The 24,312-nt window shown below is 48.4% G+C and overlaps 1 protein-coding gene across 1 annotated transcript; it reads left to right on the plus strand.

The window, feature by feature from the left end:
- Positions 1–7,645: 7,645 nt before the first annotated feature.
- LOC138080822 (protein CutA homolog) lies at positions 7,646–23,480 on the plus strand. The gene is made up of 5 exons (XM_068973661.1): positions 7,646–7,902; positions 14,917–14,976; positions 17,040–17,085; positions 17,336–17,385; positions 20,596–23,480. The coding sequence occupies exons 1-5, from the start codon at positions 7,646–7,648 to the stop codon at positions 20,696–20,698; spliced, it is 516 nt and encodes a 171-aa protein (XP_068829762.1). The 3' UTR covers positions 20,699–23,480.
- Positions 23,481–24,312: the final 832 nt, after the last annotated feature.

Below are 24,312 nucleotides of genomic sequence, written 5' to 3' on the forward strand. Positions count from 1 at the left end.
TGCTCTGTGGGCCCGAGTGTCTGGTCCGGTTGCTTCTGTCGCACTGAGAGCGAAGGCTGGGTCAGTGTCTGGCAAGCGGAGTGGTGAGAATGAGAACCCCCCGAAGGTTAAACGGCCTTGCCATTGGCCCCCTGGCTCTAAAACCAGGCTGTGGTGGAGGCTTAGGCCGACAGGGCGGAGCGGAGGCGGTGAACATCCTGCTCCCCGGCCAGACACATACTAAGAGGAGGCGAAGGGTCAGGCCTCGGGAAGATGAAAATTTTCGAGAAGCTGGAAGAAGGCGTGAGTAACACCGACGTGGGGCCGTGCACACCCTTACGCAAAACGAGAAGGCCGTCGGGGCCAGCATGGAGAGTTTTTCGCGCGTCTGCTCCCTAGGTGCTATGCATTCCCAAGGATGTAAACATCGAGAAGATGGAAACTTCAGTTAATCTTTTGGGTCTAGGATTGGGGGCAGGAAGCGGGGCGGCGATCGCGGAAGGCTGTGCAGCCAGGCCAAACAGGTTTACATGCAACTGGTGGAAACCACTGGCAAGGACAACCCAGACGAGTTTTCATGCGAGCGAGGGATGGTTTGAGTTTAGAAATTACTATAGACTGCGAAATTCGAGTTTGATGGAAGATCCGTTAAATACCCAGTCACCCACGTATTTCAAGCAACTCTAGCAACTGGTCAGAGCTAGAGGCTTTAACCTCAATAGGTCTTCACCATCAAGGAAATGAACATGCTTTGGAAGTGCTTGCCTTTGTGTACTTTTGGGGGAAAAGACAGAAATCCGGGAAACTTAGAGGACGCTAAGGACAGGATTTCCCTTACATTTCGTGCCAGTGCCGCAGGTGACAAAATGATAAACCTGTTGCTGCTTTATGAAGACCCCAAATTCCGCTTGTTTTATGAAAAAAGATATGCTTTCTTGTTTTTCTGGCGATCACTAATCTTATCGTTAACAGCTACCCTCATTTTGGATTGGCTTCATAATTGTTTTATTCTTTGAGCCTGGAATTATTTAACTCCCCCAAATCTTGCCTTCAGAGTATCGCTAATAGTGTTCCCAATCACCCAGACTCATTGTTCCTTGCTCATCCGTACGTTGTTACTATGTTTCTTTGTCTGGAACGCACTAGCTATCTTTAGCCTTTGGATCAGAGTGTAATTGAAGCATTCATGGGGTATTACACCAAGCATGTTTGACCACTTTGCCCATGGCTTTGAAAAAAAAAAACAAAAAACAAAAATCTTTGCTCACTTTAAAAGAAACATGGTAATAATAAAAGAGGTGACGGATGATAAGAAAAACCAGATGCTCTTGATAAAGCTTGCTGGAAGATTTGCTATGATGTTATGAATGATTATGAATGTTCCCTGGAGCTAAAGAAGAAGCTGAAAAAGAAATCATAGTCTGCAAATTGGATGGGCTTTAAATTCATCAGTATGAAACTTTAAGTTTCAGGCTTTGGCAGTAACAGAGAGTCTGTATCATCTTGAGATGATAGATACACGTCTGTACATTGAGAGGAAGAAGGCAAATCTTTGGAACCAGAGATAAAGATGAACCTAAGGAAACAATGCTGTCCTACACCAGGTGTCAGACCTCATCCATGCTGCGATTGATACGGATTCTTTCCTGGATCGAGGTTTGGCCTTTAAAAAAGAGACTTCAATAAATTGTATACCTATAGAAGAGGTGCGGAACAACTTTCAAAATAAAGTAGAGGAGCTGAAGAAAGAGAAGGAAGATACAAACAGTATTGTGGATGAAAGAGATGGGTACAGAATCTGACTCTGAAGAGTCAGTTCACCTCTGAATCCAGTAAGGAGGAGGAAAGAAAGAGAGAAGGCAAGATGCCTCCAGAAGAGCCTGTGATATCAGGCAGGGGCACTGAGGCTCTTACTAGATCTGAAGGATCTGCCAAGGCCATAAATCCAGAATTGGACATTTGGAATCTGACCTTGGAATTGACTCGGAAGAGAGTAGAGGTGCCTGAGGTGAAGGAAAAGAGAATCCAGAGGTGGTTTCTTCCAGATAGCAGTTCATCCCTTCCCATCATTTGCCCCAACATCACCTTCATGATGACCATCCTTGTCAGCACCAGTCACACATCTGTATCATTTAGTCGTTGAACAAATATTTACTGAACATAATCTGTGCAGGAACCTGTGCTAAATTCTGGGACATCATCTCAGGATCTAAGGTAAAATGGTCATTAACAGTGACCTTTCCTATTAATATAACGGATTTAAAAGATCACAGTCTTGATTTATTTTAGTGGACTTTGAATATAAAGGGTTTTTTAAGGACCACTCAGCCTCATTTTTTTCCAACCTTGTTTCTTTCATACATGCTAAGTTCTTCAATCACAACTGGAGATTTTCTGAGTTAACCTTGTTTGGTAGTGCTTGTTTGGTAGAGACTGCTCTTGAAATGCTGACATGGTCTTTTTATTTTATAAAACACTCTTAGATTTATCTTCTGTTAATCTTCACTTTAGATCTATGAAAGAGGTATTACCTCTTTCTTTACCAAGAAAAAAAGCCCCCAAAGCTCAGAGAGGTTTAGTTATTTGCCTGAGTCTACACAGCCATCATAAATGATAGAACTAGGGCTACAGCTGGCTTTGTCAGGCGCTTTGCTGGAAAGTGTTATCAGGCCTTTTAAGAATAATAGTCCCAAGGAATAAGGCAGACAGGTAAACAGGTAGTTAAACACAGAAGCTGTGAACTGGCAGCTTGCCTGCCAGTTTGGGAACCAGGTAGGTTTTGTTTTGTCTGCCTAGTTTAAAACAATTCCTAATTGATTTTCAGCATTCTCCCCACCTGCTTTGTTTAAGGTACTATTTACATAGAACACAATTTACCAATTTAAGTGTCCAGTTTGTTGAATTTTTTAATGTTTGTGTAATCACTACTACAGTCAAGATAAAGAGTAGTTTTCCTTGGCTTAAAATTTACTTAGGGTCTTACCAGCAGTGTGGTCATTTAAAAATTAAGAAATTTCGCATTAAGAAGCTGGATTAAAAAATTGGAACCCCTGACAACAATGGACTCTGTCCCCAAAGGGTAACAGTCAGTCATTAGCTTGCTGCTTTTGAGTTTGTTTTAGCAGCTGACGTTAAATGTGGACAGAGTGCCTTAGGGGAAATGGGACCTTGGGATTAACCTTGGTAAAGGCTGCACAGACCAGCTGGCCTTGAAAGATGGGTGGGTTTACAGGGAGAACAGTCAGCAGCAGAAGTGTTCGTTTTAAACCAGGGAGGATTAGAAGGGAGATGCTGTGGGGGGGACATGAAGTCAGCCACGTGTGGGCTTCATTTATTTGGGTTTGTTTTTATTTTCTTTTTTTGGTGGGATGGGCCTCAGTGGAAGAGTTTTGTGTTTGTGGGCTGTGGTTTCTGAAGGTTTTATATATCTAAGAAGCTTTAATCTGTACACCTCAGGGGATTTTATGGTTTTTGGTATATGCAAGAATGGGGAGGGAAAATTGGTATTTTTACTTTTGCAGGGGTTGGAGGTTTGCACGGGGTGTTTGGGTTATATGTTTCTAGAGAGTTGCCCAGTGAAAAATGAGTCCCTCTTTCCCCGCCTCCTCCACCCTCTCCTTCCGGCCAGCCTGGCTGGGACCTGGCCGGGCGGCGGGGCAGGCAGCAGGTGGTAAGGGGACAGGGGCTCGGGCCCTTGGAGCCCATCCGTCCGCCAGCGACTTTGCTCAGGCTGCAGTTGCCATAGTCGGTGCTGGCTCAGTCACCAGCGACACCATGGACAGGCTGGGCTCACGGTGCCCTCTGCCAGGCTCCGCTCGGCCCTCTATCTTTATATGCCTCTTGGTGAGTGTTCCGCAGTATGATGCTGTGAGTCCTCTCGCCTCTAAACCTCCAGCGTGGGGACTGAGGGAGGAAGGGGCATTTGTGTTGTATACTCCTGGGATTTTCAGCTGGGGGCAGGCAGGTAGGGGGTGGATGGTAAAGTTCCTGGAGGTGCCACCCAGTGTCCTGGAGATCGCGGTGTGATTCTGAAGCTCACCAGCACCCCTTTCTGCCCTGCCTTTGAGGAGCGACTGGGCTGTTCACTGCCCAGGAGGGTGGGGTGGTGAAGGGTGTTTGCTGGCGCGTTCTCATCTAAGGGTCCCGTGCTAGCTTGTTTTCCTCTTCCCAGTGCATTACCATCTCATTTTTCTGGGGCTTTGCTGTCTCATCTCTGAAGTATCTTCACATGTGAAGTTTGGCAGTGGCTGCAGAGTGCCTGTTGGTGATGCTGGTGGTAGCTGCCCTTTGGGGCAGGGCCGCGTGGTGGAAAGGAGAACTGTTGAAGCCCAGGGGTCTAGCCCAGCTCCGCTGCTCGCTTTTCTGGTGATTTCTTCCCCTCTCTGGCCCTTAATTAACTGGCACACGTCAGTGATGCTTAATATTTTGGGGACTATAGATTTTCTTGGGTGGGGGGTGTGTGTGAAAATTCTGGATTTGCACCCAAGGAAAGTGTATAGATAAACACAATGTTAATTTCAGAGTATTTCCAAATTCCTTAAAAGTAGGTATGTTATAAATTTAGAAACACTAGGTAGCTTCTTAGGCCCCTTTTGCCTAAACACAGATTGTCAAGTCAACCATAGACTCTTCAGGACGGTTCCCGACGGTCCCGTGCTTAGGACTCCACCTTCCAGCGCAGGGGAGTTAGGTGTGATCCCTGGTTGGGGAACTAAGGTCACGAATGCCTCGGGGTGTGACCATAAAATTAAAACAAAACCATAACCTCTTAAAGGTTAGGCAGATAGATACTCCAGTACCAAAAAAAGGAAAAAGGCAGAATGAAGTAATTGAAAGGATACATAAAATATTTTGAAACAATGTAAACTTAGAAAAGGTGTAAAGATATAAATATGAAAATGTTACAAACTTACAGTAATAAGTAGAATGTTTCTATTAGGAAATACGTTGGTATATGTATTTTGCACTCATGTAATATCACTCTCTAACGTACTATAGTCCACCTTTGATTCCAAATTGACCTTTCATATCTTCTGATTCTTTGTTGATATGGTCTGCAAACACTTTTCAAGTCCATACCTCTTAGCAGGGCTTTAAAGTGCTGAGGATACAGAAATGAATGAGCTCACATCCAATGAGGGAGATGGATGTAAACCTCTGTATTTCAGTGTGATCAGTGGTACAGCAGAAGGATGTTCAGCAGCAATCCTGGCCTCTCCCAATGGCATTTCTTCCCCAGTCATGACATCAAAATTGTCCCTAGATGTGACCAGATATCCCCTGGGGCAGGGGCAAAATTGCCTCAAGCTAAGAGCCACTGGATTAAGTGAAGCTGAAATAACCCTGCTGTGTCACTTCCTCCTTGCAGTTCAGAGAGCCCAGAATGGGAGGCAGGAGTGTGGATTTAAGTCTTGGATCAGTCACAGAACTGCCTCAGTTATCTTATCTGTTCAATAAAGGCTTGTCTTAGGTAATACCCAAGTGCCCAGACTACCTCTGAGTGTCTGTTTCACTGTGAGTTCACACAAGAGTTTCAATTCATTTTAGGTGAGTTTGTATTTAATCCTGTGAGTTCTGTGTTCCACTGATACTTGCTGGCTGAAATTCCTAGATTTCCCCTAGGAATGGCTTTTTTGGTTGGGGGACAGACCATTGCTCCTTTTGTTTAGAGTCCGTGTTGAAAGCCACCTTAGAGTCGTGTGTCTGACCCCTTAGAGTGTTCTGGTATGTCCGATTCTCTGCCAAAAGTTCTGTGGATGACCCAAAAGCCCCACTTATTTCACAAGACTATGTAGTCTGCATCTCAGCATCTTGCTGGTATGCGAATTCACCAGTCTGCAGGTTATTTCTTGAGAAGCTGCTGTGTGCTGTGAACTGTCCCGGGGACACAGTGATGAGCAAAGCGTGGTTCCTTTCTTTATTGGATTAGTGGTCAGAAACTGTTTTTCCTATCTTGTTTGAACCCATGGCAACTCTGAGGTAAGGCAGCACAAATGCTGTAATCTCCACTTTCTAGTAACCTATATAGAAGAGAGAGGAAGTAACTTGTTGAAGACTGCAGAGAGCTGGACTAACACTAGGTTTTAAATCTGCTGTGTAGTGCCTGTGTTTTTTTATATCCTATATAATCTAATTGAGTTGTCACTAACAACCTCCTTGAAAACCCTGGTTGGTTGTTTTTTCTTGTGTGGTCACTGGTTTAGTTCAGAGGACTAGTATGTTGGACTGGAGGTGTTGGGGGAGGTCGTGGGAGGGAATGAGAAGCTAAAGACATAAAAATGCTCCTCAGGCCCTGCCAAGAAGTAGGAGGCAGGCAGGGCCAGGCGATAACGCAGGAGTGGGAGAACAAAGGTTTGTTTGAGCTAGACATGAGCCCCGGGCTGGCAGGCAGGAGAAGCGTGTTCTTGTCCAGTCTTGCCTGATTCGCGGTGGGGCTCCTTACAAGTTGCCTCCATCTCTGTTAATGACTCTTTTGTATCCCCCAAGCAAAGAACCCTGGAAGATGTCCTCTAATTCTCTTATTTCCCTCTTATTTTAGATGTTTTATCATTAAAGTAGCAAGAAAAGTTGTATCTTGACTGTCTTTTCCTCTCCTGTTATCATTGTCATTTCCTTAGCTCAGGATCTTAATATCTCTTTCCTGCAACATTGTAATGGCCTTTGACTCGCCTATCTCTGATCTCTCCCCACCCTCCTTCCCGTTACTCTGCTCAGCCTGAACATGCTATTACTCTTCTACGTAAGCCTCCAAAAGCACCCCATCGCTTGAGTGCAGACCCCACACTTGTTAGCCTGACCCTTTGTAGTTCTAGCCAGACTCATTTTCCTCCCAGCCTCATGCCCACTGACGGAGACCCATGCAGTCTAGGTTACTCATCTGTCCCCAAATCCCTCTTGAGCTTGTACATATTAACCGTGTCTTCTGTTTCAGTCCTACCTATTATTTCAGTTCCAACTTGGATGGTCCCTTCTCTTCAAAGCCTCCTGCCCTCAACGGCTGGAGCCTTCCTTTTGGACCTCCCCCCCCGCCGGTTGTGTGTCATAGTAGCGCAGGCCCCATTGCTGTAGAATCAGGCTTCCTTTTCCTGTGCACTCCCCACAGCACCTGGCATGTACACAACTGAATGACGGTGAAATTAACTCCCTAACACGTCAACAGATACAGGAATTTATTGTCAGTCACAGTCTCCACAGGATGACAGCAGTCCCGTGGATGCCAGTCGGTGTTACCTGCAGTAGCAGTTTTCCAGTGGGAATGGATTTCAAGTTATCCAGGATCCACTCCTATTCTTGGCTTCACCAGTTAAAAGCTGTGTGATTTGTGTGTGTGTGTGATTTCTGTGTGTGTGTGATGTGTGTGTGTGTGTGATTTGTGTGTGTGTGGGTGTGTGTGTGTGTGGCCCTGCTGCGTGGCTTTTTTGGTCTCACAGGGTCTTAGTTCCCCAACCAGGGATCGAACCTGGGCCCTGGAAGTGAAAGCACAGAATCCTGACCACTGGACCAGCTGGGGATTCCCACCGCTGTGTGATTTTGAGCGAGTGTCTTGATTTTTAAGCCTTTTTTTTTTTTAAACCATTTGCAAAATGCAGAGGCAAGTAATCTCGGCATGAACACAGTAAGCACTGGAGCTCGATGCAGACCCTAGGAGCTCTTTTGTGGGTGGGAAATGGGGTACAGTGTGCTGCCCAGCGTGGGCCCCAGTCAGCTTGAGCTTGCAGGCGGCGAGCTGGCCATGCCTCTGCTGACCTGTGCCTTCTCTCTCCCCACTGTGCAGATCCTGACAGCCTCGCTCCTGACATACCCCGCGCTCAGGACCCTCAGCCTGCAGCTCCTTTCCGTTGTCACTGGCAGCTATGTGTCCGGCACGTACTCTGTTGTTTTTGTCAACTGCCCCAACGAGCAGATTGCCAGAGATATCGCCAGGTACGGGGAAGGGGCTCAGGTGCTGCGCCAGGGGGCTCAGGAGCCACCGGGGGCTCCAGAGGGGCCGCTTGGGGACTCTTCCTTTGCTCTTGACAACCCACCTGTCCAGTGCGCAACTGCACAGCTGTCTCATTGGGGCGGTTGGAGAGGCACGCGTGAAAGACACTTGGATGGGTCCTGTTTCTGGGCCTGAAAATGTTGAGTGGTGCCTGGGGGCAGATAAGGGACCTGAGACCCAGAGAGCGAGGCGCCTTGCGCAGATGGAAGCCTGCAGGTTGAGCATTTAACAGTTCTAATTCCTGACCCAGCTTTCCATTTTTGGAGATAGTTTTTGCTCAGTCCCAGAGATGCGGACCATGACAGCGGGAAGAGGAGGAGACCGATTCCAGGTGTTTGGCGAATTCCTGAAAGCAGGGGTGGAGAGAGCAGGGGAACAGAGCTGGAATCTTGGCTCCGTCTCTTGCTGACTGTGTGACCTCAGGCAAGCTGCTCCTCTTCTCTAAACCTTAGTTTTTGAATTACCCTTTTTGAGAGGATTAAAGGAGATGGTATCTGTTCAGCCCTTACTCCAGGAACTCGAATGTAACAGATGCTCAGTAATGGTTGTATCTGATTTCCACCCCCTCTCCCTCCTTTTGCTTTTTTGGCTGCACCGTGCAGCCTGCGGCATATTGGTTCCCGGGGTGGGGGTTGAGCCCAGAGCCAGGGCAGTGAGTCGAGTCCTGACCGCTGAGCCGCTGGGGAAGTTGCCCCTCCTTTATAGCCGCAGCTCTGAAGAGGGTTAGTGGGGCTGAGGGGTAATAAGCTTGACTCCCAGCTCCTTTTCTTGCCCTGCAATTCTGCATTCTTGAAGTTTGGTGTAGTTACACTGTTTTATGCGTTGAATCTGGTGTTTGGGGGCGCACAGCTTCCAAACTGATGGTCACAGGTTAACTTTGGATTTGATTACATCTTTCCTGCCCCTAACCAGAATGTCTGGTTTTTTCCTTATTAATGTTGCTTTTGGAGAACAGCTCTTGTCTGAATGAGCACGTGATTACTCCAGAAATAGGACCTCAGCTTTGCACAGCTAGGAATTGAAATCCCTTCTGTGCTTCTGGTATACCCAGGGCCTGTGCTGAACTCACTGGACCCCTGGACTAGCCACTCTGGGTCCTGTCAGGAGCAACTTCAGGTGACATCTGTGAGGTGCTGGGTATTGGGAGGAAAAGGGCTCTGAATAGTGGAAAGGCCAGCTGAGGGGAGTGGATCGGTCTCAGCTTGGAGAGAGGTCTCTGCCGTCTTGCATCCAGGGTTGCTGATGAAAAGCAGCAGTGGATCTCATTCCTCGGTAGGTGATGCGTTTTCTTTCTGCTAGTTTTTAGGGGCGTATCTTAATGTTCAGTTGTTAACTTCTTAAATATACTCTCCTATTCTCTTTCTGCGTCCTGTTCCTGGAATTTCTGTTAGATAGGGGGATGTTGAATTCGTTTTCTGTGGCTGACCTTATAGTTTTCTTTAGACTGAATTCTATAGTTTCCTTTTCAAGATTTCGAATTGTTTTTAGTAACCAAGTGCGTTTGGTCTGATCTTGTTTTATAGATGCAATAATCTTATCTTTCTGCAGATAGTAATTATACTTACTTTATCTTTTTTTTTGTAGCTTTATTGAGATATTGTCATATAACATTGTGTAAGTTTAAGATATGCAACATGATCATTTATGTATGTATTGCGAAATGATTATGACAGTAAGGTTAGTTAAAACAGCCATCATCTCGGTTACCTTTTTTTGGTGTGGTACAAACTTAAGATCTGCTCTTAGCAATTTTCAAGTATACGTAATTGTACTTATTTTAAAATCTTGGTTTTGATTGTTCTATTGATTTGTCTTTCTCAAGTAAATTCTTCGTTGTTGAATTGTAGTTTCTCGTGGTGTTTGACTTTCTGCAGATGCTTTCCTCTCTCACCTTCCTGGTGATGCTGACGGGGGAGCGCAGGAGCAGCTGCAGGAGTTGCCCGTAGGCAGCGCTGTTTTCACTGCACGTGGGGCAGGCAGGTGGACATTCTGCAGTCTGAATCAGTTCCTAAGAATAATTTATCGCCTCAAGTATTTTCAGAGGGGTCAAATTTTATAATCTTCAAAATTCTCCAAGTTGCTGGAAGCCAGGTAAACCAGATCACTACCAGTTTTTAAAAGATCCGAAGGCTCTTGAACGAGGCAGCCCCCTTGCACGCTCCCATGCATGTCTCAGCGCTGCCCGTATTCTTCAGGGCTTCCTGCTACTTGCTGGTGCGTGCAGTGTTCTCCGTCCTGTGCTCCAGCGTGGCTAAATAAGTGTTCTCTGCTGTCGCTGGCATAGGGTGTGAAAGGGAGGTTGCAGTGTGTGTGTGTGTGTGTGTGTGTGTGTGTGTGTGTGTGTGGCATGGGGTGTGAAAGGGAGGTTGCAGTGTGTGTGTGTGTGTGTGTGTGTGGCATGGGGTGTGAAAGGTTGCTGTGTGTGTGTGTGTGTGTGTGTGTGTGTGTGGGGCATGGGGTGTGAAAGGTTGCAGTGTGTGTGTGTGTGTGTGTGTGTGTGTGTGTGGCATGGGGTGTGAAAGGGAGGTTGCAGTGTGTGTGTGTGTGTGTGTGTGTGGCATGGGGTGTGAAAGGGAGGTTGCAGTGTGTGTGTGTGTGTGTGTGTGTGTGTGGCATGGGGTGTGAAAGGGAGGTTGCAGTGTGTGTGTGTGTGTGTGTGTGTGTGTGTGGCATGGGGTGTGAAAGGGAGGTTGCAGTGTGTGTGTGTGTGTGTGTGTGTGTGTGTGGTGTGAAAGAGAGGTTGCAGTGTGTGTGTGTGTGTGTGTGTGTGGCATGGGGTGTGAAAGGTTGCTGTGTGTGTGTGTGTGTGTGTGTGTGGCATGGGGTGTGAAAGGGAGGTTGCAGTGTGTGTGTGTGTGTGTGTGTGTGTGTGGCATGGGGTGTGAAAGGGAGGTTGCAGTGTGTGTGTGTGTGTGTGTGTGTGTGTGTGTGTGTGTGGCATGGGGTGTGAAAGGGAGGTTGCAGTGTGTGTGTGTGTGTGTGTGTGTGTGTGTGGTGTGAAAGAGAGGTTGCAGTGTGTGTGTGTGTGTGTGTGTGTGGCATGGGGTGTGAAAGGTTGCTGTGTGTGTGTGTGTGTGTGTGTGTGGCATGGGGTGTGAAAGGGAGGTTGCAGTGTGTGTGTGTGTGTGTGTGTGTGTGTGGCATGGGGTGTGAAAGGGAGGTTGCAGTGTGTGTGTGTGTGTGTGTGTGTGTGTGTGTGTGTGGCATGGGGTGTGAAAGGGAGGTTGCAGTGTGTGTGTGTGTGTGTGTGTGTGTGTGTGTGGCATGGGGTGTGAAAGGTTGCTGTGTGTGTGTGTGTGGGGGGGGGCATGGGGTGTGAAAGGTTGCAGTGTGTGTGTGTGTGTGTGTGTGTGTGGCATGGGGTGTGAAAGGGAGGTTGCAGTGTGTGTGTGTGTGTGTGTGTGTGGCATGGGGTGTGAAAGGTTGCAGTGTGTGTGTGTGTGTGTGTGGCATGGGGTGTGAAAGGGAGGTTGCAGTGTGTGTGTGTGTGTGTGTGTGTGTGGTGTGAAAGAGAGGTTGCAGTGTGTGTGTGTGTGTGTGTGTGTGGCATGGGGTGTGAAAGGTTGCTGTGTGTGTGTGTGTGTGTGTGTGGCATGGGGTGTGAAAGGGAGGTTGCAGTGTGTGTGTGTGTGTGTGTGTGTGTGGCATGGGGTGTGAAAGGGAGGTTGCAGTGTGTGTGTGTGTGTGTGTGTGTGGCATGGGGTGTGAAAGGGAGGTTGCAGTGTGTGTGTGTGTGTGTGTGTGTGTGTGTGTGGCATGGGGTGTGAAAGGTTGCTGTGTGTGTGTGTGTGGGGGGGGGCATGGGGTGTGAAAGGTTGCAGTGTGTGTGTGTGTGTGTGTGTGGCATGGGGTGTGAAAGGGAGGTTGCAGTGTGTGTGTGTGTGTGTGTGTGTGGCATGGGGTGTGAAAGGTTGCTGTGTGTGTGTGTGTGTGTGTGTGTGTGTGTGTGTGGGGCATGGGGTGTGAAAGGTTGCAGTGTGTGTGTGTGTGTGTGTGTGTGTGTGTGGCATGGGGTGTGAAAGGGAGGTTGCAGTGTGTGTGTGTGTGTGTGTGGCATGGGGTGTGAAAGGGAGGTTGCAGTGTGTGTGTGTGTGTGTGTGTGTGTGTGTGGCATGGGGTGTGAAAGGGAGGTTGCAGTGTGTGTGTGTGTGTGTGTGTGTGTGTCCCACAGCTGTTCTGTTCACTAATGATTCAACTGGAATAGAAGAGAGGCAAATAGATTTTGTTTCCAGGTGGTGTGTGTGTGTGTGTGTGTGTGTGTGTGTGTGTGTGTGTGTGTGTGTGTCCATGTCCCACAGCTGTTCTGTTCACTAATGATTCAACTGGAATAGAAGAGAGGCAAATAGATTTTGTTTCCAGGTGGGGTGTGTGTGTGTGTGTGTGTGTGTGTGTGTGTGTGTGTGTGTGTCCATGTCCCACAGCTGTTCTGTTCACTAATGATTCAACTGGAATAGAAGAGAGGCAAATAGATTTTGTTTCCAGGTTGCAGAGTGTGTGTGTATGTGTGTGTGTGTGTCCCACAGCTGTTCTGTTCACTAATGATTCAACTGGAATAGAAGAGAGGCAAATAGATTTTGTTTCCAGGTTTATAGGAGAGAGTAAGTAGGTATGTGGTAGGGAGGGCCCCACAGATGTTAGCTGGCAGGTAGCTCAGCTCTGCCTACAGACCTGGTGCGGGAACCAGGCCTTTCGGCTCCAGTCTGGGGCTCGCTGTTCTCAGTGTTCTTTAGAGCTGCCTCTCAGTCTGGTGCAGCTCCGTTCTGGCTCCGGGTAATGCTCTTAGAGCTCTCAGTGACAGGCAGCCTCTACACTGGAAACGTCTCTAGCTGGGGCCAGGCCGGAAACCTGAGTGCTGAGCCAGGAGAGCTGGGCGTTGCGCCCTCTTTGCTGGCGACACCACAGATGACCCTGACACGTCTTCCTTCGCTGGGCCGTGGTCTCCTACATAGGGAAGGGGGTCAGGCCGCGTCAGCCTGAGCGAAGTGGGCTGGGGCGGTGGCGTGAAGAATGGCAGCGGTTGGCAGCCCTTGTGCGTCCCAGGTGTTGGGAGGAAGGGGAGTGGAAACTCACTGACCCGAGAAGCTCTGGCCATGCCTGGAGGTGGGAGCCCCTGCTCAGCCCTGGCTGAACGTGACCTTGTAGGACTACGGGTCCACAAGGGTCTAAGATTCATTTTTTGGTGAGAAGCTAAGGAACGTGTATTTTTGAATGTAAAGTACCCAATAGTAAATACTGGTAACAAAGTCACGATTTTTTTTAAACGTCCTGAAAGCCAAACCGTGTATCAGGTCCATGAGCCTCCAGTCTGGGGCCTTTGCCGTTCTGGAGGCCCTCGAAGGTCTGTCTTCTGCTTTACTCAGACGAGCATGGGGGCTTGAGCTCCCGCTCTGTGACTCACCGCTGGACTTTGGTGTTTGTTTTATCTATCAGCTTGTACATTTGTTTTCTCTCTCTGGTGTTTTTTTTTTCCCTTTTTCGCCACAGGCGCATTTTGAATAACAGCCCTCCAGAACTTTACAGTCTTTTTCCCAAGTACAAGTTGCTGTGATTAGTCACTGAGGAGTTCACACTGCCAAAGAGATTGGAGGCCCGTGAAGCAATGGATTAATTTTTTTTCTAAAGGTTTAACTCATTCCCTGTGTTTGCATGCCACTTTCAGAACCAGTGAAATGTGATTTCTCAGCAGATGACTAGATCGAGTGAGCAAGACTTGTAGCAGTTCCTTAAACAAATTTGGGCCGTGTGCCTCCCCTTAGAGTCAGGGATTTATTTACCACCTGGAACTTTCCAAGGGCATGAGGGTGGTGATAATACCACATTAATGTGGAGCCTTAAATAGAACACTGTTCAGCCGGGAACTTGGGAGAAGAGAAAGTAGGTCAGTTCTCTTGGCAGCAGTCAAGGAAAGGAGGGCTCAGGGCTCAGGGCTCAGACGCATTGTATTTGGCAGGGCCCACACACTTCAGGGAACCGAGACGGGCCTCCGTGGCTGACGGCAGACCTGCGGCGGGTTTGTCTGGCCTGCCTGATCCCCAGGGCTTAGGGTTTGAGCGCTGGGGCCACTTCCCTGCGCTGGCAACGCGGTGGTGCTTGTTCCTGTGACGTGCACTGGTTCAGGCACATTGTGTCGTGTTCACCAGGGCCCTGCACAGGGATCAGACCATCGGAGCAGGAATGCCAGTCTGCAGTCTGCCCAACAGAACAACCCAGTGCTTAGAGGCCTGCAGAGGTGGTGACGGTGCTCCTAGGACTGTGGTAGGAAGCATCACAAAAATGAAAAGTGTAAAGAGCCTGTGTTGGCCAGTCACAGGACAGGATGCCTTTTTTGCTTTTCCTTTGAGTTGTGTCAATTCCATGTGGTCATCAGACACTTCTGATCTGTAGAGCTCATGTGAAAGCCTAGTGCATATCCAAGAGAGAAGAGGAACAGAAGCTGACATAATAAAAGGAGTATTTGGTGGTGAAGAGGATTGGAACCCGTCAGCTGAACCGTTCCTCTGGTTGTACAGCAGGAGAGTCAAGTTGAGTGAGGCGGTCGTGCCTGTCGTGGATAGGTGCTCAAATACTGATTTCTGGGATGGAAGAAGGCGCTTGCATAAGGTCACACAGCCATCCTGCTGCAGGGCTGGGTTGGAATCCAGGTCTTTTTGTTTTTCTTCCAGTGCTAACAGATTCCTATTCCCCAAGCCGACTGGGCCTGTCCTTGAAACAGCCTTTGCATAGCTGCTTCCCTACTTCTCCCACTCAGGGAAGGACTTATAACCAACTCTGTCTGCAGAGGGTCTGTGCATGGGAGTTATGGAGCGTATTGGTCTGACTGGGGAGGGGCACTCTAAATGGCTATCTACTGAGACTTAGGTTTCCTGGGAAACTCCCAGGAACTCCTGTATCCTGTTCCAACTCTTCAGATGCTGGACACTCGCCCCAGTAACCGGCGTGCTCTCTCTTTGCTTTAGGGCTATCCTGGATAAGAAGCTGGCTGCCTCTGTGAACATCCTGCCTACGGCCTCCTCGCTGTGAGTTCTGCTCTGGCCAGTGGAGGGGTGTGAGAGTGCTCCGTCAGGTCCTGCCTGGTGGAAATTCGGGCACTGAACTAATTTTTGTACACCCATGCAGTCGTGTCCGACTCTTTGCAACCCCACGGACTGTAGCCTACCAGGCTCCTCCCTCCTTGGGATTCTCCAGGCAAGAGCACTGGAGTGGGTCACCATGAACCTGTAAAAGAACAACTCAAAGACATTTGCTTAATCAGTACTTCACTGTCAATCTGTATTCAAAGGAAGTCAGCCAGTGGGTTTGTGCCATTCAACCATAGCAAAAACAGGCTATGGTTAGAGAAGGCAGAAAAAAAATCTACAGTTTTTTAGGAACAGTGAGCCTTGTTTCCTGATTCTTTGTTTAAATCAGTCCGTCAGTTAGCTTGCTGTTAGCAAAGAAGTCAGACTGGGTAAGCCAGTCTGAGTAAGCCAGCTAAGGATCTCAGAGATTATAATTCCTATTGCTTTTGGATTCTCTGGAAAACTCAGAGCTTGGGCTGTTGCTGTGTATTGTCTGCCTTTCATTTGGTCAGCTCCTTTACTTAAGCCAGGCCCACACCATTTCCCTCATCAAAATGCGTCACCATGGGTGGGGGGCAGGAGAGGTTCAGGAGGGAGGGAGGGGACGTGAGACGCCCATTTACACCGATGTTTGGCAGAAACCAGCGCAATACTGTAAAGCAGTGATCCTCCAATTAAAAGTAAATAAAGTGATGAAAACCGGCACCTCAGCATCCCAGCACTACCCGTGCAGGACTTGTCTTGTGTCTTAACTCTAGTCAGCCTGCTTCTCACCCCCTTCCTGCCCTGATGAGAGAGGGAGCGATGCCTGCTCTGCAGCTGAGAACAGACGTGCTGGAGCAGGAAGCTGCCCCTGCCCAGCAGGACACGCCACGGTGCGCCTGTCGCCGGGGCTCCCAGGCCTGGCCGTACTTCAGACGCCTGAGCTCCGTCCTGGATCTGTTTAGTCTCCCTGAGGATGGGGCTTGAGTCTCTGAATTTCTCAGAGGTCGTGTTAAGTGACTCACATAGAGCCAGTCCGGAAGCTAGTGCTGGGAAGCTAGACTGGAGTGTCAGCCTGCCGCTGCCTCATGCTCGCCCTTCCTTGTGGGTCACGCTTTCACCGCAGCTCTGTGGGGTGAGGCCAGGGGCCTGAGCCATCTGAGACTCGCCCTGGGTCAGCACAGATATGCTCAGGCCGAATTCCTCTGCCTCCCATGATGCTGATCTGCTCTTTTTCTGAACATTGTCAGTGACTCTGTTTTGAACTTTCAGACCTGCTTCCGTATTTTATAAGGCTTGCTTCTTCCCTGAGTAAGTCCTGTGCTCTTCCATTGATCGCTCGGTGGGCACTCAGCTTTGAGAGTCAGTGATACAAGTAGCACCAGCCCAGAGGATGGGGAGGTGCACGGAAGCCAGCAGTTTGGGGGGAGCGCTGAACGAGCTGGGGACGCCCGCTTTAGAGGGGAACATACGGGAGTTTCTGCAGGGCTGTCACGTGGAAGTTGGGGACGACAGTAGGGTGGCAAATGTCGGCACACCGTAAGAGAAACCAGCTCATGTGAAAACCGTTAAAGTAGATGGACTTCAAGAGACAGTGAGCCTCTTACTTCCAGGAAAGTTAAGTCAGGTGCTAGAAGCATGTATTAGAATGTTTAGACTACATGACCTGTAGGGCCTTGGCCAACTCCAGGCTTTTTCATATGAGCTTGGAAAGATTTTAAAGTTTCCACTTTAGCAAGTCAGCAAATTGGGCCAGGTTTATTTCACTGAGCTCGTTTTGTCAGTGGACTTCCTGGTAATTCAGCTGGTAAAGAATCCGCCTGCAATGTAGAAGACCCTGGTTCGATTCCTGGATTGGGAAGGTCCCCTGGAGGAGGGCATGGCAGCCCACTCCAGTATTCTTGCCTGGAGAATCCCCATGGACAGAGGAGCCTGGGGGGCTACAGTCAGTGGGGTCACAAAGAGTCAGACACGACTGAGTGACTAAGCATAGCTCATCTTGTAAGCATGATACTTCTTTTTTTTGTTCTTTTCTCCAGATACTATTGGAATGGAGAAATAGAAGAAGCAACTGAGGTCCTGTTGGTGAGTGAAGCTGGAGGGATGGGGCCTTAATCAGGAAAGACTGAGAGCAAAGTTCCAGTTAAATGTTAGCAAAGATCAACTGACTGAGGCTCTTGCCCGACACAAGATGCTCTATGTCCATTTGTAAGTTAGTGACTGGGCCTGGGGACCTGGAGGAGTGCTGTTTCCTAAAAAGCCAGAGGAATGAAGGGCTGTGGAGCTGGAGCTGAGATCCTAAACCAGTGATTTTTTTTTTTTTTTTTTTTAACAGTTAATAAAGACAAAGACTTCAAAGATCCATATGCTCTTCAGCTACATCAGGTAATAGCGCCATCTCCTCCCGGCCAGGGACCTGTAGGTAACTAAGTGCATGAGCGTGAGCCTAGTCACCAGCCTCCCGTGTGACCTTGGCTATGACCCTGTCCCATAGACTCTCTATCTATAAAATGAGGTATTGGGCTTCTTTAAAATTAGTTTATTTTTAAAATATTTATTTGTCTGCACCAGGGCTCGCCTGACACCTCAGTTGGTAAAGAATCCGCCTGGGATGCGGTTCAACTCCTGGTCGGGAAGATCCGCTGGAGGAGGGATAGGCTGCCCACTCCAGTATTCTTGGGCTTCCCTGGTGGCTCAGCTGGTAAAGAATCTCCCTGCAGTGTGGGAGACCTGGGTTTGATCCCTGGGTTGGGAAGATCCCCTGCAGAAGGGAAAGGCTACCCACGCCAGTATTCTGGCCTGGAGAATTCCGTGGACTGTATAGTCCATGGGGTCACACAGAGTTGGACACTACTGAGCGACTTTGATTCACTTCACCAGGTCTTCATTGCAGCATGCGGAATCTTCAGCTGAGGCCTGTGAGGTCTAGCTCCCTGACCAGGGATGGAAACCAGGTCCCCTGTATTCAAAGCACAGAGTCTTAGCCACTGGACCACCAGGAAATTTCCTGTAAAATGAGTTCCTAGTTTCAAACCACTGGTTCTCAAAATTTCGGTCTCAGGATCCCTTTACACTTTTAAAAATTATTGAGGACCCAAAAGAGCTTCACTTATGTGAGTTCTATCAAAGTTTACTGTATAAGAAGCTAAAGCTGAAAAATTTTTAAGATACATATTTTTAGTTCATTGAAAATAACAGTAATGGAATAATAACCTATGAACAGAAGTAAATACAGGCATACCTTGGAGATATTGCAGGTTTGGTTCCAGACCACCACAGTGAAGCGAGTGATTTCACTTCTTGATTTCCCAGTGCATATGAAGTTATATGTTTACCCTAGATTGCAGTATAAGTGTGCTAACAATACCATTATGTCTAAAGAAAATAAAGTATGTACCTTAATTTAAAAATACAAAACAAAAAACCGTTCTGGTAACATCAAAGATCACCGATGTCAGATCACCATAAGAAATACAATAATCATGAAAAAGTTTGGAATTTTGCAAGAATTAGCAAAACATGACGCAGAAAAATAAACTGAGCAAAGGAGGTGTCAGTAGACTTGTTCAGTGTTGGGTTGCCACAAACCATCAGTTTGTAAAAAATGCAGTGTCTGCAGTGAAGTGTAGCGCAGTGAAACAGCATGCTGGTGATGCCTTCTTATGGGAAGTAACCATGTTTTCAAAAAACAAAACAACTGAAGAATGGCATCTTTCTACATTTTTGGAAAATCTGGCTTAATAAGAGAGCTGGATCTCCTCAAAAGCATCTCTTAAGTACTGAGACACTTTCAAGTTCATGGTGGTATATTCAAATTTTCCAAACTTCTGATTTTTGCTTAAAAACATGAATTTATTCTTATTTACAGTGTTCATAGGGTCGCAAAGAGTTGGACAGGACTGAGCGACTGACACTGCACAGTGTCATGCCATGTGTGGTCTCTGCTGTGCAGCAGAGTGGCTCAGCTATACACGTGTATCTTCTTTTCCGTGTTCTTTCCCATCATGGTTTATCACCAGATACTGGATAGAGCTCCCTGCACCGCACAGCAGGGCCTTGCGGTTTGCCCATCCTGTGGAAATAGTTTACATCTGCTAATCCCAGACTCCCAACGCTTCCCTCCCCTGCCCCCAAAACACGAATATTTTTTTAATGAATTCTTTGATTGGCAATAAACGATGTAAATTGTCTTCATTTGAGTGATGGGCCAAATGTTTGTTCATATTTGAGAAAATGTGTACCTAATACTCAAACCTGAGTCACCTTAATTTGTGAAATTGACAGACAAATGATGGTTACTCAAGCTGGAAAGTAAAAATGGTGTACTGTGGGGAAAAGGTCTAGTTTAGCTTGCGACTCAAATCAGACAAGTCTAAGGCAACACTGAGCTCAGGTATGAAAGCAGAAGCACTTAATGCATACCTCCCATTCTGTTACACAGTATTGAAACGCCACTCAAGAGTCACACTTTAATAAAAATAGTGATCTTTGCCACATTGTCAGAAATGTTCTTAGGTGAATTTGAGTTTTAAAAAAATGCATGATAAAAGAAATGCATGCATGTCTGCGACGGTGAAGATATTGGCGGCCAGAGCAGTGTGGGGCTGCTGTCCTGAGCGTGCTCGGGCGGCCAGTTTCACCCATCACTGCTTTTGCACCATCAGTGCAAACGTCAACATAGTGGAAGAATAAATAACATTGTTGTGAAAATAGTTTTGGCCTCTTGGACCTCCTGAAAGAGCCTTGAAAGTTCCCCAGGGGTCAGAGGACTCCACTTGGAGAACCACTGGTCTAGGTCTCCATGAAATAGGAAATTCATTCTTCTCAGGCGCTGGATAAAATTACATGGCCTGCTCCTACTGTTCCAGCAACTGTGCGTGCACATGTTGTGATTTAGTAAGCAGCCTCTCGTGAGAGCTTTTCAGCACCTGAAGTCAGGAGAGCAGAGGACTGCTGCCCCGGCTCGACAGTGGGGACCGAGGCCCAGTGTCTTCTGCTTTTTCAGTTTGCAAAGTGAAGAGAGCACGTGTGCTCAGGACTGGGTGAGAGAGACGGGCAGAAGGGAGAGACCGCTGTGGGTTTGGATGGTCAAGGAAGATCCCTGGGGAGAGGTCGTTGGTTGCAATGAGCCTTGAGGAGTAGAGAGGCTTTCGGTTTAGCAGCAGGAGTGGGGAGGGGCATAGAGAGGTGCAGGGGCAGGCCCAGCGATGAGTGAAGGGCAGCGATAAAGACAGCAGCTGGCAGCGAAAGCACACAGTGCCGTCAGTGCGGCAGCTAAGCGCCTTGCATACCTTGCTCATTTAATCCTCAGCAATCCAGTACTATCTTCACCCTCCTTTTTTTGCGGGGGCTTCAGCGAAATGAAGAGATATGTCCATGCTTACATGGCTAGTAAGTGGCGGACTTAGAATTTGAACCCATGCTTGTGAGACTTTAATGCCATCTGGGCCTAATTTATACTTGGTAACAGATGGGCATAGGCTTAGGAGTGGTGGGCTGCAGGCCGACTGTGGAGGGCCTCAAGGGAGGCCGGCCAGTTTGGGTTTATGGCATAGGTTTATATGCCACTCACGGGCCTCTGCTTTCCTTCCAAAGGTTGGTGCATCCTTTTGAAATCCCAGAGCTCTTCAGTCTTCCCATGGACCAAGGAGATGTGCACTACTTAAGGTGGCTGGAGGAGGGCATGGAGCAGGAGTGAGGGGGGCTCTTGTGCCTCCTGCCGCGTACCCCAAAGAGCTGTCATTATCTGTTCTCCGGCTGAAGGGCGGCTTCTGTCTGCCTCCTCGCATCTCTGGATTCCATGCTTTTCTCAGCACAGAGGAGCTAAGTAACTTGTGGCGGGTGAAGGTCCTAGACCCCTGAGGCTGGAAGAGGATGCTGGGCCAGTCAGGCCAAGCACGGACCCGGTGGCACGTGCCTCTGAGTGCCTCACACGTAAAGGTGGCCAGGAGCGGCAAGGTCACAGTGAGGGTGAGGCTGGTCTGTGTTCATTGAACCTAAACTGAGTGCCGCGGAGGTTATTACTCCTGCTTCTGATTAGGAATTATCTGGCGACCTGTCACCCAGAAGTGTGTGGGGGTGAAGGTCACCTTCTAGGGGAGCTGGAAGCACTCTGTCCAGAAGGATGAATTGCTAATGGTGGAATGTCAGGGACAAGCAGGATTATTTCCTCGAGCTGGAGGTGGTGGTGGTTATTGCTGAGTCCTGAGGAAGTGGGCCTGGGAAAGGGCTTCATGAATGCAGGTAGGACTGGGGAGGGGAGGGCTTAGACACAGTCTCAAGGATTGAGAGTTGGTCTTGACTGTTTCCTAGCCCGAAGGTGGCAGACCTCAGTAAGCTGTGGTCCCTTGCTCAGCAGAGACATGGGTTCTGAGCCCACCACACTGACCTTCCCATGTGAGCACAGAAACCGAGCATCCTAAAGTGGGAAGAACCCGGGAGAGCTGCTGGATCAGAACCCCAGGGGTTCACAGGAAGGACCCTGCTGCTGCTGCTAAGTCACTTTAGTCATGTCAGACTTTGTGTGACCCCATAGACGGCAGCCCACCAGGCTCCGCCGTCCCTGGGATTCTCCAGGCAAGAGCACGAGTGGGTTGCCATTTCCTTCTCCAGTGCATGAAAGTAAAAAGTGAAAGTGAAGTCACTGAGTCGTGTCCAACTCTCAGCGACCCCATGGACTGCAGCCCACCAGGCTCCGCTGTCCCTGGGATTTTCCAGGCAGGAGTGCTGGAGTGGGGTGCCACTGCCTTCTCCAGGAGGGACCCTGAGGGCTCCTCATACTTCAGCCAGTGCACCCATGCTTTTATTATTAATTTTTATGTATTGAGCTAAGTTTTTGTTGTTACAAGTTTGTAAACCAGTAGCCTGAGCCAGTCTTACAGATTTTGTAAGGTTCAAGACCCTTGAGGCTGGAAAAGGATGCGGGGCCAGTCAGGCCAAGCAAGGACCCAGTGGAATCTATAAAGCCAGTTTTATAGATGACTGAAGGGAATTGAACTGCCCTGAGGTCCAGAAAAGGGGTGGGTCGTGTTACAGAGGGGAGAACCAAGGCTGCTCATTCCATCGGCTGCGCTCCTAACCCTGCTCCCTGGGGCTGGTGGACCCCCAGGGGGTGAGAGGAGAGCCTGACCTAGGCCCCCTCACGGCTCCGCTGCAGGGTGACCCCCCTCAGGGCCCTTCAGAGCCTTGCCCCAGCTCACTCTGCCACCTCCACTCTCCTCCCCTGCCTGGACCTGTGGGTGGCTCTGGTGTGCCAGGCTGGTGCCCTGCCTGAGCACCCTCTGCACCCTCTGGAGGAGCGTGGCTGCCCCTCTGCGGGCCTGGCGTCCAGTTGGAGGCAGTCGCCCCTGCCCTGGTGTCCTGTTGCCCCCGTGCATCCTGGCCCATCTCCAGGATTGTGCATCGAGCCAGGGGAGGGGCGTGCTGACAGCAACTTGGTCTCCTGTACACAGTTTGGCATATATTTCCCAAATTGATGTTTCAAGGATTTGAGTAACTAAAGCTTTCTCTACTTTCCACAGTTACCTTCTCATTTACCAGGTTGGCAAAATCCAATTATTTTTCCTTGAACTTCCTTAAAGTGAGATTAATTCCAGAGATTTTCCTGTCTCTGACTGCCATTGGTTCATGTTTTGTGCTGAGTGTGCTTTGAAAACTGTTTTTTGGTGGCCTGCCTTTGCCTCAGTCACAGCTGACTATAGGAAATAGCACCAGCTCTCTCTGCAGGTACTGTCCTAGGTCTTAACATTTATCCTTGTAATCCAGGTTACCCTCATTTTGCAGTTGAAACCTTAGATTGGAGAGCAGAGACGCTTAAAATAAGTATGAAAGCAGGTGTCTGACTCTAAATCTGATGCTCTTACAGTCTTTCAAAGAGGCTGGCTATATCTCTCTGTAGGCCAGAGAACCTGCTGTAGCCATCTCTAAGGAAGAGCTGTTCATTCCTAAAACATCCACCTTAACAGTGTGGTGAGTTGGTATGTTGTGTGGTTTCCTTCTCCCCACAGGTCTGGAGGCCGGTGGTGACGTCTTCATTCTGTAGATGAGGGAACAGCTTGAGAGGCTTGCCCAGCTCTACCACACTGCCCTCAATGTGCTGTGGGCACGGGGGCTAGACATCAGGGTTTCCACCCGGGAATTCCTTCCCAGCACTTCTCAGGAAGCATGGTTATGACTCCAGAACCCTGGGAGAATCAATCAGTTGAGGAAATGAGAAGTAAAAAAGTATCCATGAATACTGAAGCTTAAAAGCATAAAGGTGCTACTGGTTTGAAAAAGTAGAGCAAGAAGCAGTTGCTTACACAGAGTTGAGTGTGCAGTTACCTAACCAGGACAGGAGTGTGGAAGAGAAGTGGTTTCCATCTCCTTTTGCCTGGGATTGTCTAGCCCTGTCCACTGCAAGTGAGAAATGTATACATGCAGTATGCTTTATACAAATCCTGTGAGTGGTGTTCTAAGAAATAAGCTTTGGAAGCAAAATAAATTCTTAATTTGGCAATTCTGACACTCGTCTGTACTCTTCACCTTGTTAGGCTATTTGAATGTTAACGTTTGAATACTATCCAATGACGTTCTCTGGTGTTTTCCAGGGTTTAAATATTCCCTAGAGACTGCAGTTCTTTGTAAATACTACTAAGTTTAATAATCCTATTTGTTAAACAGTTTTTTTTTTCAGATTTCTGTAATAACAGGAAAAGTATGAAGAATGTTTGACATATTTTAAGAGTAAGTTATGATTTAGGGAATTTGTGAGAATTCTAATTTCTTGCTCCAGAATTCTAAAGGCAGACAGATGTGTGTTGCGAGTTTGTGAGCACTCACCTAAACCACACAGAAACGGGCACTTTCCAGCCCAGGGAGAACTAGCGACCTCAGAGGGGTCTCCAGGGCTCTTTGCTGTGCAGCCTGGGCTAGAGCCCGAGTCTCTGGGGACCTGGGGCCACCCGTCCCTCCACTGAGCTCCGAGACAGCCCCCCGCCCCGCCCTGGCCTCAAGTGCGGTTTGTTCCAAGGGCAGTTGTAAGGTCACCGGAGGTGTGGTAGGAAACAATGGGAGCCCCTGGTAGGTCAGACAGTAAAGAACTGGCCGGCAATTTTTAAGGTCAGCCATTAACACTCAGGGGTTAACAGGCTACACTGACTTTGGAAATAGAGCTCAGTTAGGCCCGTGGCCTTCACCTGCCTGTAGCTTTTCCTATTCCCCTCTTTTTCTCTCTCTCCAAACTACCCCTGACTTACAGAAGTTTGTGTAAGGTGGTAATCTGTAACGTTTATGAGGTGGTTCCCTCAGCATCTAGGGGGCTGAACACCAGCA

This window comes from Capricornis sumatraensis, chromosome 6 (assembly GCF_032405125.1).
Source record: "Capricornis sumatraensis isolate serow.1 chromosome 6, serow.2, whole genome shotgun sequence".
Lineage (NCBI taxonomy): Eukaryota > Metazoa > Chordata > Mammalia > Artiodactyla > Bovidae > Capricornis > Capricornis sumatraensis.